The following is a 15539-nucleotide window of genomic DNA, read 5'->3' on the forward strand; positions in this document are numbered from 1 at the left end:
GATTTTATTGTACTTTATGGATAAAACATCAGAATCCTGTGATAAGATATATTTATGTAGGAATTTTTTTTAGGAGAAAAGAAAATCGATATACATTATGTAATTTGGGAGTTTTCTGCAAAAAAAATTGGGAGGTATTATGAAATCAGGAGATAGGCTTGAAATGACCCCCAAAATATTTTTTTTCTTTTCTTCTCCTAGCGTGAGTTGACATATATGTAATACTGATGACACAATGATTAATATTTTTAAGGGTTAAACCAGTCTACAATCATTTGAGGTGCAATTAATATTATAAAAAAAAGAAGTCAAACATGTGGAAAATACTGCAAATTTATTAAAATTTTTACATTATAGATGCAAAACATTAGACAGCATGCAAACTGTAGTGGTTCATGATCTTTTTGACACGAAGGCCTGAAAACTTCTTGTTCATGACAAAATAAAACAGTAATTTTACACGAAATGATTGAGAAACTATATTTAACTGTAGATCAGCAAATTTAAATGTAATTTCTGCTATTTGTTTGCACTTTATTGCTACTACATTCATATAAACAGTAAATTACCTGCAAAATGAAAGAGTGTACATACTGGAAATTATATAAAGAACCATGTGACTGGTTGGATTTTCTATGTTACTAAAAATAAATGGAAAAATATAGGCTTAATAAGATGTAGTCTTTGCTACTTCCAATAGCTCAATAAGGGGTTTAAAGGTAATACTGTTATTAGTGTTCATCACTATGCTCACTAGAGACTGGATGGTACTGGTGTTAAAGCCTCTCTGCTGGATTCTCTGAGCGAATACTGGTCATGACCAAGTTGTTCTGGACAATCATAAAATTAGCAATGTCAAAACTGTATCTGATGCAGTCTTGATCATGAGATATGCTTGTCTTGATAAAAAAATGAGCCTACACCATAGTTGCAACTGACCTTTAAATTGGGGGAAGGATAATAATATTTTCAAGCTTTCTGGGAGTTTTACAGGTAATACAGCAGCAATAAATGCCACTATTCACTACATGTGTTAATGCCTCATCAACACAAATCAACTGTGCAAACATGAGCATGTCCTTATTATTGTCTTTGAAGCAATCTGTTTCATGGCTAAAATCATCCTGAAAAGCACATGTCAATTAACAGTATTTTAACAAGATTAAGATAATGAATAATAATAATGAGAACTGATCGGAATGTTCAATTCAGTGTGTCAAATGTTGCATACAGGTATTGCTCAGATTTCAACTTACGTCATACACACAGGAATGAAGTATGTCAATAAGTTATTTGCAGTATGTGCAAATAATTAAATGCCCCCACCCCCTTTGCAGGTGTGCTTCACAAAGTAAAACTCTGCCAACCAGGAGTTCTGAAATTTATTTTTGTTGGGCTCAGCTTGCATTGCTAATAGCTAACTGCTTTCTGAATTGCCTTAAAAAATGAATCGTGCCTGAACAATACTCCAACAACTGAAATAATCATGTTCTGCATTTTACATAAGGAGCAAAATCTGACTTCAAGGAAATGTTGCCACTGTTTACAAACTTAATAATAATTAAACTTAATAATTTAAACTGCCCAAAGGATAGTTTTTACATGAGCTCGAATCAGAACTGTTTACAGTCTATACATACTACAGGCATATACTGAAGTGGTGTTTTGGGGATGGGACGTTTCTCAAAGATGAGTGAAAGATCATGTCAATGGGTTTGGGAGTTTAAAAAATCATATTTATAGCATGACATGCAATTTTACGGCAGGTATGCCCTGGGCCATTCTGTCTAAAATGAGGCCAAGCTAGAAAAATGCATTGCCTAGGAGTAAAGCCATAATGAACATTGTTTTGAGTTCCATTGTGTAATGGAAATTCTATAATCCTTAAAGACTTAAACTTCCAACATATTCCCTCTCTGAAGAAGGAGCTACACAATCAATGGACTGTTGCTATATGTCATGATGCGAGACTGTTCTTCAAGACAATGAGTAGCATTTTCATTGGCTCATCAAGCAGCCATGTAACAAAAAAATTTCAACATTCAACTTTATTTGTGTTATTTTGCATGCAGCAATGAACAGTCAGTGAAAGAACAATAAATCTGTTTTTCTTATGCTAACTCACAACTTTACTATAAGTTAATAATTCACACCACTACCCTCCTTCAACAAAGAATATTGAGTAAGAAAATTAAGGTGTGAATTAAAAACTTAAGTAATGTCTGTGCATTTATCTTAAACAGAATGTACTCTTTTTTTTAATGAGTATTCATTGATGTTGGTGACAATGTCGTACAAGGTTACCTAATAATAATAATAGCAATAATAATAATAACCACTACTGTCATTATCATCACTGTTATCATAGGATAGTTACTGAAGATAACATATTTAACACATATTCATCCATATGACTCATGAGAAAATGAAGGAAATGGGCAGTTAATGAATATAAATAACACCCATGTTAGGAGCCACTGAACAGTAAAAGATATGAACACACGATACACAATTATAGAAAGAGGACAAATAAGCATATACAGTAGGTGACTATAAGACGGAAAATGGTTTTAGCAGACCTTATACTTTAGTACTATGTATCTTGTTTCTTTGTTCTCTTTTCTTCAAGTTAGTGTGAGCAGGAGAACTGCTGTAGACCAATTCTACCCAAGGGATATCTGACTTAAAATAGTTTTTTTTCTCACTGGCAAGAAAATTAATAACCATAAAAATAAATCAGATTTACAGAACTTTTCTTCTAAAAATTTCACAAAATGAATCATCACTGGTCTTCACTGCAACATGTGTAAAGTTTGCTGCCCATATGAATCAATGAGCTGCCCATCAACCATTTTGGCAATATACAGTAGTTGGGCTGAAGTCAGCTAAGTATGTTATGTGTTCCAATAAGCAGATTGTTTTTTGGTGTGCAGGAAAGTGGCTGCAAGAAGCAAAGGATGACTTCATATCCATGTTCCTGAGCCAACATGGCCCTGTCTGTGTCCACAAGGTTCATGCAGTACTTTCCTGTGAAAAAAGAAAAGATGCAAAGGCATATAAATTTATTTAACACAGTCTCCCAGCTATTTTATTGTCACCGAGTCTCAAAATTAAAAGGAAAATATAATCATTTTATATGGAAAATCCTAAAGCAAATACACATATGGGGAAAAATATGCTAATATTAACTTCTAATAAACATAAATGAAGATACAAAGTAACCAATATTATTATCATAATACATGTACATTGAAACAGTAATTTACATATTATGTATCAGCAAAAACTCAAACAAAAGACATAATTCTATATCCTTTTAATCCAGTTTTTGGTACCTAATTTTTTTAGCAAGAATAATTAGCATGCACTTTTCCCACAAAAATATACTGGGATATAATAGGAATTTCTAAAATGTGACAGAGAAAAAATATAGGGATCCCCAAGAAATACAGAGATGATGGGAATGTGTGTATTGGCTAACTTCATTTGTAAACACAATTCTCAGTCTGGGACTAAAAGGCATTAATCCATTTCAGTCAGAACTAGACATTTGTTTGAAAACAGTTGTCCATGCCAATACAGTAAAACTGCAGAAAGCTTGGTTCAATATTGCACCAGGCTGACCAAGTCCTAACACTAACCTCTCAATGCTGAGCACCTAACCACTAGGCCAATGCTGAGCGCCTAACCACTAGGCCAATGGAAAGGTCAATAGCATGTAGTAAAAAATGACTTTATGTTCATTAATTGATTTTAGAACAGTAAAACTAGGTCTATTAACTATCATTTCACAATATCATTGATAATCATTGTGATAAATTATGCTGCTGCTTCTGATACAAATGCCTTCAGTTACTATTCCTAAAGCTTTTATGTTGAAAACTTCAGTAACCATCTGACACTCTGAATGAAGTTCATTATGACAGCAAAACACAATGTATCAGATGATTTCATTTACAAAAGCATTAAAAGACCCAGATAAACAAGAGACTGACTGTCTACCAACCCAAGCTAAAATCCAAATGCATGGGCAGTTTATTATAAAATTTGAATTAGAATGTTGCTAGCTGATATTTAAAGAGTTTGTAAAAGACTTTCATGTCAGAATGTTGTCCAGTTTGGTACAACAAAAACATGCTCAGCATTATTTTTCAAAAAACCGTTTCATGTTTTTCTTCATATGTTTGGGTAACAGCAACCATATTTAATGATAGCGCAATATCAAATGTAAAAATGTACAAGATCTTCATGCCAGAATGCTTTCTGCCAAATAAGTCACTTTCAAGGTTGCTCAAATTGGCATAGTCAAGAAGAACTTGAAAAATAGTTTACTTTTTATAATGGCAGGCATATTTGATGGCATATCAGCATCATCTGTACAGATCTGAAAGGGGGCCCCGAGTGGCCAAGTGGTCTAAAGCGTTCACCATTACAGATCACTGCCATCTCACCTCTGTCTGCGTGGGTTCAAGTTGTGGGTTCAGCCTCTGTTGGTATGTGAGAAAGCTTGCCAGTAGCTTCTCGTGGGTCGGTGGTTCTTTCCAGAGTATTCCTGGGTTCTCCTCCACCATTAATACTGGCCGCCATGTATAACCTATCTTGTGCTGAAAAATGGCGCTAAACCCTACAACAACTACAACAACAACAACAGATCTGAAAGACCATCATGCATGTTTCTTTTCTTCCAAGTTTGGATGAAATGTGTCCAGTGGTTTCTAGAAGCTGAAGAAATGCAACTGTTCACAGACAACCACTGACACACAATATATAGATGCTACATGAGGTTCTGCCATAATTTATTTTTGGCTCATGACCTGGATAACTAATAAATTCATGTTTTTTTAAAATCACTTTTTACAAGCAATATCAGTATGAAGATAAATCAAGTAATCACCAGAGGTCATCATTCTATCCAAAATGGAGGTGATCATATAAAATAGAGAAATGACACATCTAGCATATAAGATAATGTACATCCTAAATTACAACAAAATATGTTCAATGGTTTCTGAGGTATTTGGGTTACATGACAATCTGCATCAAACTATAATGAATGGTTCCTGAGATATTCTAGTTAAATGCCATGCTGCATCAGAATATACTGAATGGTTCCTGAGCTATTCTGGTTGCATGCCAAATTACTTAAAAATATATTGAATGGTTCCATAGCTATTCTGGTTACACACCAAAATGCATCAAAATATATTGAATGGTTCCTAAGCTATTCTGGTTACATGCTAAACTGCATCAAAATATATTGAATGGTTCCTGAGCTATTCCGGTTACATGCCAAATTGTATCAAAATATATTGAATGATTCCATAGCTATTCTGGTTACATGCCAAATTGCATCAAAATATATTGAATGATTCCATAGCTATTCTGGTTACATGCCAAACTGCATCAAAATATATTGAATGGTTCTATGGCTATTCTGGTTACATGCCAAAATACATCAAAATATACTGAATGGTTCCATAGCTATTCTGGTTACATGCCAAACTGCATCAAAATATATTGAATGATTCCATAGCTATTCTGGTTACATGCCAAATTGCATCAATATATACTCAATAGTTTTCACAGCTATTCTGGTTACACACCAAAATGCATCAAAATATATTGAATGGTTCCATAGCTATTCTGGTTACACACCAAAATGCATCAAAATATATTGAATGGTTCCATAGCTATTCTGGTTACATGCCAAAATGCATCAAAATATATTGAATGATTCCATAGCTATTCTGGTTACATGCCAAACTTCATCAATATATATTCAATGGTTCCATAGCTATTCTGGTTACACACCAAAATATATTGAATGGTTCCTGAGCTATTCTGGTCACAAGAATCTACTGAGTTTTAGTTGTAATATAGATGTGAAAAAGGCAATAACTTTGTCAAAATTAGATCTGAAAAGATGGAAACTTTAAAAGGCATCTATATTTAATAGGCAATCCAGCAACCAATGGCACCCATTTTGACTAAATGAATGACAGAGTAAAATAGTATAAATATCAAATCGTATTCATGTTGTTTTTTGTTTTGTTCTTGTATTTCAAATGAGCACAGTTGATGCTTTAAATATTTTGAATTATGAAACAAAATTTTACAAGTTAAAAGGACCATAAACCAACTTTAACAATGATATGATTGGATTGATTGTTGACATCACTAAAACAACTTTGTTATTTCACCTTTCTATTGGTTATTATGTTGCTACAGTTCATCTCACATCAATGCGAGATAGCCAGAAATATAACATAACCAATAGGATTATTGGTTGGGAATAATCTCCTTGGACTGGGATTGGCGCCGTTGATAAGTTGTTATTTGCATTGCCTGTGCTAAAATAAATCTTAAAAATCTGTTCATTTCGCTGATAGAAATTAGAATACAGTTGAACTTAATGGTTGAGTTTAAATTTATTAAATAAAATGCCTCGATTTGTAACAGTAATGTTCAAAATAATAAAATATACAATTAATACAACATTCGCTAAATATATGGAAGTAAGGAATTTGCTCTGACATCAAAACTTTGGATTTTGTGAAATGATGATAATTTCAAAACTTACTTCCCTTGAACTGTTGCCTTCGTATGGTTTAACGAGTTATTTCCCATTTATATGTCCCGTGTAGCACAGTACAAATAGACATTCGAGGCTGGACATCTCTGTCGAAAAACGGTAGTGTCAAGAGCTTCCGCTCAAAGTTTTGGACCCAACCTAATTACTTTATAGTTTTGACCCCCATTACAAGAAAAAAGCCCATTTGGATTTAAGTACAAGACAAAGGAATGTTAATGAAAGTAAAATGTAATTACCATATACATAAACATATATAACATATTATACGTCTGCCAGAAGTGTCGGCAATGATGTCGTAGACTCGACATGCTCTACTAAGTAAGAGTATTAATATTAGAACTACCAAAAGTGTATAATCTCCTTTTATCTTGTATCTTATATCTTTTATTTGAATTTATCAAGCGAAAAGACGTCATGTTCTACTACAGTGTTCGGGTTAACAAGTTTATATTTCCTACTATTAAGAAAATAGAAAAAAGAAACCCCTGTATCGGATATATACGTAACGAATATTTACACTTGCTCAAAATAATGGATATATCAAATATAGACAAGGAATTTAATTTCATTGCAATACTTATATATCGCAGACAGCTTAATATAATCTAAAATTAGAAACAAACAAAACCGACATATCAACTCAGTACGGTATGTCGATTTTTCCTCCATGCCGCATTTAGAGATCTAACTTGCATAACGTTGTTTCTCTTGTCACATAAAAACGAATGTCTTAGCAACAGAATTTACTCAAATGCTATGTGGACTAGATAATTCTGTCCTATCTTAGACACAAACTCCTTTAAATTTTAATAGTTAATGCTTATTTTATATATAATTCTAACTGCCGTAACTCCAAACCTCCATAATTTCATATTCAATTCCCGGCAGATACGTATATGTTTTCGTGGAGTACATCTGCACCTTTTATATGAAACAAGTCACTCGTCAATCACGCGAAATGTTTAATAAATTATTTCAAAGGACATAACATCCGCAACGTAACATTTATATTACATTTTTACATTAAACATAGTATAGCGCAATAACCAAATATAACTTGTGTGCTGAAATTGGGAAGGAACTGAGTTTGTAATTAAGAACAAATGTTTATCTTAAATTCGATACTTTATGTTTAGTTAATTTTCTAAAATTAATTTTAACCATTTTCCTAGAATGACTGCAAATAAGCTATTTCCAGTTGTGTCGCCACCGACATTTTCATTTTATTATAGTCATAACTATGTCAGTTAAAGTAGTTTTAATTGACACTGTACTGTACTGTTATTGTCAGCCATTACGTTTTAGTGGGGATGGGGTACGGTGAGAAATTGCGCATCGTATGGTTGTGCATTTTTGCACGCGTGTGTATGTGTGTCAGAGACGCTTTAGTTTATTGTTGGTTTACATTAAATTTGTACATTTTATAATTAACCGATTTTCATGTCACTGAGCAGACTTGCGTGTGTATTTGGGTTTTTAACGTAGCTTTAACAATTTTTCAGTCATATCACTACGATAGTCTGCAATGTGACAGTTTATAGTGATGTCTAGCAGACATGTAGCACGATGTCCCACCCAGTCACATTATCCTGACACCAGGCCGACCAGTACTAACACTAACCTCTTAACGCTGAATGCCTAGCAAGGCAGCTGCAAGTACCATTTTTATGTCCAGTGGAACATGTAAGGAGGTTGGGTGGGTGGAATTAGGTTGGTAATACAAAATATACCTAATTATTAGAGCTGGGTATCACGAAAAATTTTGTACCGCGGTATACCGCAATTATATTAGGGACCAACAATTCAATCTCTTGGGACAGGATCCTGACACTTTTTTGTTTCATTCCGTATAACAATAACTGGAAAAATAGCCTGCTCTGTTTTATAGCAAAATAACACAATATTAAATGCACGATATTATTTCGAAAAAATATTAATTATCGTGAGAATTAAGCAAAGAAAATATTTTAGCTCAAGAAAATTGCTGCACTCCCCACCCCCTTAAATGGCCAGTACCTTACAGTAGGTGAATTTGCTATGTATATGTTAATTGTTGTGTTATGTACATTTATTTTGTTGTTGCTGATGTTGTAGGGTTTAACGACATTTTTAGCACAAGATAGGCCATACATGGCGGACAGTATTAATGGTGGAGGAAGAAACCGGGAAAACCCTGGAAAGAACCACCAACCCACGAGAAGCTACCGGCAAGCTTTCTCACATATCCACATTTGACGAACCCGAGATTCGAACCCACGCAGACAGAGGTGAGATGGCAGTGATCCGTAACGGTAAACACTCAACCATTCGGCCCCCCCCCCCCATTTAATCTGTATTCTTTGTTATTTTTTTTCCTCTTTGATTATATGTAATGTATAACTGTATTTCGGACTTGACCTTATCGAAAATCAAGTTCATTGTGTACTTCACTAGTAACCTTTATTTTGTAAACAAATAATACATAGTTAATGATTCTCTATCAGTGTGAGCTAAATATTAAGATCAGTATAAATAGAGGTAAACGTTTATTTGGGACTGGGTCTAGGACATTGTAATTCCCCATGACCGGGTCTATCTGATGTTTACCATGCTCTTTATATTTTTAGAAACATATTTTATATTGCTTACAACTAAGAATATTCTAAAATCGAATTGATGACTTTCATTCTGGTTTTACTTTTCTGTTTTATTCTTTTTTTGTATAATCTTGTTTACTCGAGAAATGACTAATTGTTGCGATCATTTGTATTGTTGTTTAGTTTTTTATTTGGGGGTGGGGAATTATTTATTCAAATAATTATTATCTGGAATTACAAAGTGCTCAGTACTATTCTTGGAAAGAAACATTAATTTGGAAGACAATGAATTCAGACAAGGACATCTTGGATTATAGTACTGTGATTAACTGGAAGACGGTTATCATATTATCACACTTTAGGCCACTGGTACATTAGTACATTCAAGACTATAGACACATCAACATCATCAGCACTGGATCTTATTTCAAACACCATTAGAACTTATTTAGAATTTTATTAAATAGGACTGGTGATAGAACTTGTTGGACTGTTTGGAATTTAATTCGCAAAACTACATGCTTTTTTGATTTAATTTTTATTTTATATCCTATGGAAATAAATTATTTGTTGAATTTGACAAAACTTGTTGATTTTCCCCATTTTCTGTTACTTAGTTTAACACCACAGAGTCTTAACAGTTGTATACCGGTAAGTCAGTGAAATTAGAGAGCCTATTGATAAAAATATGAAGTGTGGTTGATACTGAAGCATACAATTTTCCAGCTACACTTTTGATATAATAGGCAGGGAAACTTTCAGTGGGATTCCAACACCCAGGCAATATATTTATCAGAAAAGATCAGTAAACAATAAACACGCTTACTCAACAAATGAGAAACGATTTAGTGGACTTGAGAAATGAGGTATAATTCAGACAGAAAACAAGCACGCTCTTGAAAATCGTAGGATGACTCACAGTCTTACAAAGGAATACATATACTTAATACGTTCATATACGCTAGTAAATAGAACATTTTTTTAAATCTTAAATTTTTCTGAAAGCTGGATTTGGCACGAATCTTATTCACAGTTCATTTGACCACCGCATTAGAATATGTGACAAATGGCAAAGAAGTTATTAAAGAATATAATTATATTTGTCACCATTAAATTGAGACAGAAAAAAAGTTTTGTAAAATAATTAAATTTGTAAAACTATTTTGTCATGAATAATGAAAACATATAATTAAAGTGGAAACAAGATTCCTCGGGAATTTCCGTGTATTCCTTACTTACGCAAACTAATGATGTACCGTGATACATACGACCAGAAAGAATTACTGTAGTAAACTGATATACCGGTAATACCATGCACCTCTGTGCAATGCGATTTCTGGAGAAGAATGACTGGTCAGGATCTTTCTTGGTAAGAATTAATAAGTATATATTATATTTATTATATTTATTATATTTACTGCATACACACACACACACATACATACACGCGCATGTGTGTGCATGCAAAAAAAAAGGAATACTAATGCCTTAAAATGTCAAACACCCATTCAGTTTCAAAAACATTTAATTAATACTTGAGGTATTGTTGGTGGTGATAAGACAGTTGGTTTGTGTTATTATCAAGGCCAGAGCTATACAATATACAGTGAAATTCTGGATTACATTCTGATCTTGACCCAGAGTGGGTCTTGTGGGGTTACTTCTCCTGGGTTACAACTTGAAAACTGTTAAGATCACCAATATATACCCACACATAGGTTTGAAGGACATGAGGAATCAAAATCAGATATATACCCAATACAGATAATGGGTCATACACCTTTAGTAGGGGACTTGCCCATAGGTCATAACGAAATAACTAGAAAATATATTGCTTTTAAGGATAGAAGACAAGATCAAGCATATATACACTGAATATATATATATATATATATATATATATATATATATATATATATATATATATATATATATATATATATATATATATATATAAACATTATGAGATAATATCAGATATATATCCAATACAGACCCTTGGTTTGGAAACTTGACCTTTGCTCATAGCAAGGAAACTTTTAAGATCTCATGCCCAAAATGGAATAGAGACGAATGCACATTGCAGTCAAGAGTAGGAGCTGGGAACTTTCTGTTGGCTCATAACATGGAAATTATCAAACTTCCCTCCTTATAAACATATATACACTAAATGGATACAAAAATAAGAAATACACATTTAAAATGTTGCAATAACAGATCTTGGGCCATGCCATATCCCTAGTGGTACAGCAATGAAATTCAGATAAGAGATCCTGGGTCATGCCATATCCCTAGTGGTACAGCACTGAAATTCAGGGATATGCATTTGCTTATCACCATCCAAATCTTGTTTATTTCTCTGTCTCTCTTTCAAAAATTATGTTTCTTCACATTCTGGTTTACACTAAAGTTGATGTTTACTGAAATGTTGAAAGTGACACTGCCCACTTACCACTAATGTATCGAAGCTGTCAAGGGTCCTTCACTGACACACTTCACCTCTGATTTCACAATTTAAGAGCATAAACTGTCTAGTGTCCTTGGCCGACACAATTCACTTACCACTAAAATGCATTTAGTATTTTGATTATACAGATAAACACAAGTTGATTAATTTGGACATAATTGCACCTAAAAAAATTAATCCTTGCATTCTTCAAACCTTATAAATGGAATTGTATTCCATGACATATAATTTTGTGCAGCTTTTGATGTCAGTTTTCACCCCATCTGTAAATTTCTGGCATAATAATTTTAAAGAAAGATAAGCAGAATATTATTTGGTAACTTAAAATTTTTAAAAAAATTATGAGGCAGTTTTAGTTGTTTTAGAAACTTATTAAAACAGTTTGAGCAAAAATAGATATTATTTGACAAGAACTTGTACGAGTCGATCTTTCCTTAAAAGAAAGAGGTTTCCAGCATTACCAGGCAAATCAAGAACAACTCTCATACTATTTGTTGTACATACTGATAAACCTATCAAATTTTAGACTGGAGACTTTTATCTTACTGGGGTCAAAAATTATAATTTTTCTTTTACTAGATATTGTATTTGCTGATAATATTATCAAAGTGGGGGGGGGGGAGAAAAGAAATGGTCACATACAAAATGTAATAATGTAATGTTTCATTTGGTAACACATTGAGACCACCCTACAATATTGTAACACAACATATGATGTGCTTTATCTATTGCACCATATTGGCAGAAACTGCTCTCAAAGGAGAATAGATTACTATCTACAAAAACTATTTCATATCTTTGGTGATAGCAGTAAGAAGTCTTTTATTATCTCAGATATGAATATGAACTTAAACTTTATAATAATTAAAATAATAATGCTTAGTTTATAGATGGTAACTCAATTAGTACAGTCCAGAACTTTTCTCCCTGGATGTCTTCTATACAATCTACTTATTACAATAAATAAATTATACTGGTACTTATTTTCTTTTTAATATGTAGTCAAAGCATTTATTCCAAAAGAATAGAGAGAATTTGGTTGTTTTATATTTAAAAGTAAGCCATTCCAGACATGAAACCTGATAAACTAAAGCTGTTCCAGACATGAATCACCAAGAAAACTAAAACCCTTCTTGACATGCTGAATTTAGGTTTAGGTAGCAAGTGGTTTTCATATTTTGATGATCGTAATGCATAAATTGATTCATTCTAAACATGTCTTGCAGATACTAAGCTGCAATTCCATTTAGACTAAAACAGCTTACTACAATCAATTCTTCTGTCAATTTGTGCTTCAAATTTCATTTTAACAGGGGTTCCAAAAGTGCATCAAAAAAGTTTATCTAGATGTATATGTGCAGCTTTTTTTGTAATTCTAAAACTCTTAAGGTCTTGTCTGAAGCAGTTTCCACATACATAGAGACAATAATTTATCTAGAGTTCTCCATGTGATATCAACTGCTCTGGTGGCGTAGTGATTAGAGCGTCTGCCTTGGAGGCAGGAGGTCAGAGCTTTGAACCCTGGCCAAGTCATACCAAGACTTCTAAAAATGGTACTAACAGCTGCCTTGCTTGGTGCTCAGCATTAAGAGGTTAGTGTTAGGACTGGTCAACCTGGTGACTGGGTAATGTGGCTGGGTGGGACATCATGCTACATGTCTGTGGCATGATGCACCAGTGCTAGACATCACTATAAACTGCCACAATGCATACATTGTAGTGATATGACTGAAAAATAGTTAAAGCTACATCAAAAATCCAAATCACACACACACTCCATGTCTTACTGAAGCATGCAGTCCAGGGCTCATTTCTTGGGAAAAGTTAGTTTTAGTATTAAAACTAGGAGTCCAAATAATAATACTCTTTTCTCCATAAATAGGTGATGTGGGTGTAAAGTCAGGACACTGAGTCCCTGAAACTTATGCAGCTAAGGAATATAGACTTTGCCTATAAGAAAAAAGAATGATCCCATCTCAAACAATCTAAAATCATGATATATGTCCAGTGGGAAATACATATGTCAGATAACATTATTTATTCTATTTGAATAAGTACATGCTGTGTACTTTATAAAACTGGGGAACGGACATATGAACAACTGCTATATTCTTGTCAAGAGCCAGGAGATCAGTAGTAAAGGCATCCGAGTTGTATGCCAGCGGGATCAAAAAGTTGCTGGAACCTGACTTTCTGAGGAGAAAGCCTTTAGAGTTTATTGGGTCACCAAAAGCAGGTCATTGATCTCTTTAATTCAAGCCAATTGGGAAAGGAGCCAGAAGGTCATTGTCTCTTCCTCCTTGTCAAGATCTACAGATTCTTTAACTTTATAGACTTGAGTAATATTAAAGGGGCAGAAGGCATTCTGAAGTAGCCAACACACCATAAATGTCCTCAACGGCAGTTTTAAACCTAAAATTCAGTCCATTTCATGGTTGGATCTGAGTATGGGTGATTTGAAGGAGTTTCGTCACACTCACTGAGCACTGAGTCCCAACCTGAATCTGCTTGCAGCTCTGGTGAAGGCATACCAGGTGTCAATGATGACTCAATTCCATCCCATTAAAAAACGCTGCAAGCTCTCGCTTTATGGACAAGCAGCGAACATATGTTAGTCCAGCACTGCTGGATTTGCTGGCTGGTTTGCCCAGTGGATGGTTGGATCAGATGCTGGCAGTACAGAAGATTGTCTGGCTATCACCAGTACCTGCCGCTCCAAGGGTCTGGCTGGACAGACAGATTTCTCAATGAAATCGCTGTCATAGTAAGGGTATGTCACTGATGGTACAGCTAGACAGCCGGATCAGTCACTAAGATCCCTGGCTGGACTGTTCGAACAAAATGTTGGGATGGCTAGTGATGGTTGGGCAGCCAGCGACAGTGCAGTTTTATTATGCATGGGATCTATTGGATCTGGCACAAGCCATATGCATCATGACTTACAGGCCTGAAGACCAAACTCAGATATGCTAGGGGACTTATGCCCATTGAGGTACCTAAAATTGGGGTGAACATTCCTCCAATGAGTCAAAATTGCAAGCAATAAACTAGTTGGCTGGGTCATCTTCTCGAAAAGGTCTCTCATGATGGATGGCTGGTGATGACTGGATGGCTAGTAATGACTGGATGATGACTGGATGGTTGGTGATGACTGGATGGCTGGTAATGGTGTGGTGGCATAATGAGCTGGATCCAATGGATCTGGTACGAATCTTATATGTCATGACTTACAGGCTCAAAGGCCATGCCTGGATATGCAGGGGGGACTTCCACCAAATAGGCTGCCTAAAATTCGGGGACAATCCCCCAACGAGTCAGAATTGCCAATGACAAACTTCAAGTTGTCTTCCTTGGCTTATTCTGTCTTTCCTTCCTTTCAATGCTGAATGGACTATTGCTTTGAACTTTGCATTTCATGCATGCAGTAGACATTTCTCCTGAAATGGCAAAAGAAGAGAAAGCAAAACATAAATTAGCAATTCAGCATGTTACCAACTAGCTAATATTGTAGCCCAGACTTCCTCTGACCATCTATTACACACACTGTATGTCACAGGCAATATACACTTAGCAGACCTCCATGTTCTGAGTTGTATTTATAGCATGACATTTCTGCTTAAATGGCACAAGAAGAGAAGACAAAGCATAAATTAGTAATTCATGTTACTAACTCGCTTATATATATATATATATATATATATATATATATATATATATATATATATATATATATATATATATATATCTCATTACTAATGGGGTCATATAAAAAAAATCAGTGACACATTCAAAAACTTATAGACTATGCTTTCAACTTATAAATTTCAAGTACTTAGTTCACATTTCTACTGAAACAATGCAAGAAGGAAAAAACAAAGCATTCATTTGCAATGCAGCATGGTAA

The 15539-nt window shown here is 34.2% G+C and overlaps 1 protein-coding gene across 4 annotated transcripts in view; it reads right to left on the minus strand.

Moving 5' to 3' along the window:
- Positions 1-315: 315 nt before the first annotated feature.
- The window catches only part of LOC149798232 (glutathione S-transferase C-terminal domain-containing protein-like), a 57644-nt gene continuing 42420 nt past the window's right edge, over positions 316-15539 (minus strand). For all 4 annotated transcript variants that reach the window (XM_089963346.1, XM_089963343.1, XM_089963345.1 and 1 more), the window contains exon 14: positions 316-3027. In XM_089963346.1, coding sequence (XP_089819472.1) covers positions 2882-3027 — 146 coding nt within the window. In that variant the 3' untranslated portion in view covers positions 316-2881. The remainder of the gene's footprint in view (positions 3028-15539) is intronic.

Source organism: Sinohyriopsis cumingii, chromosome 6 (assembly GCF_028554795.1).
Source record: "Sinohyriopsis cumingii isolate HCF-2022 chromosome 6, ASM2855479v2, whole genome shotgun sequence".
NCBI lineage: Eukaryota > Metazoa > Mollusca > Bivalvia > Unionida > Unionidae > Sinohyriopsis > Sinohyriopsis cumingii.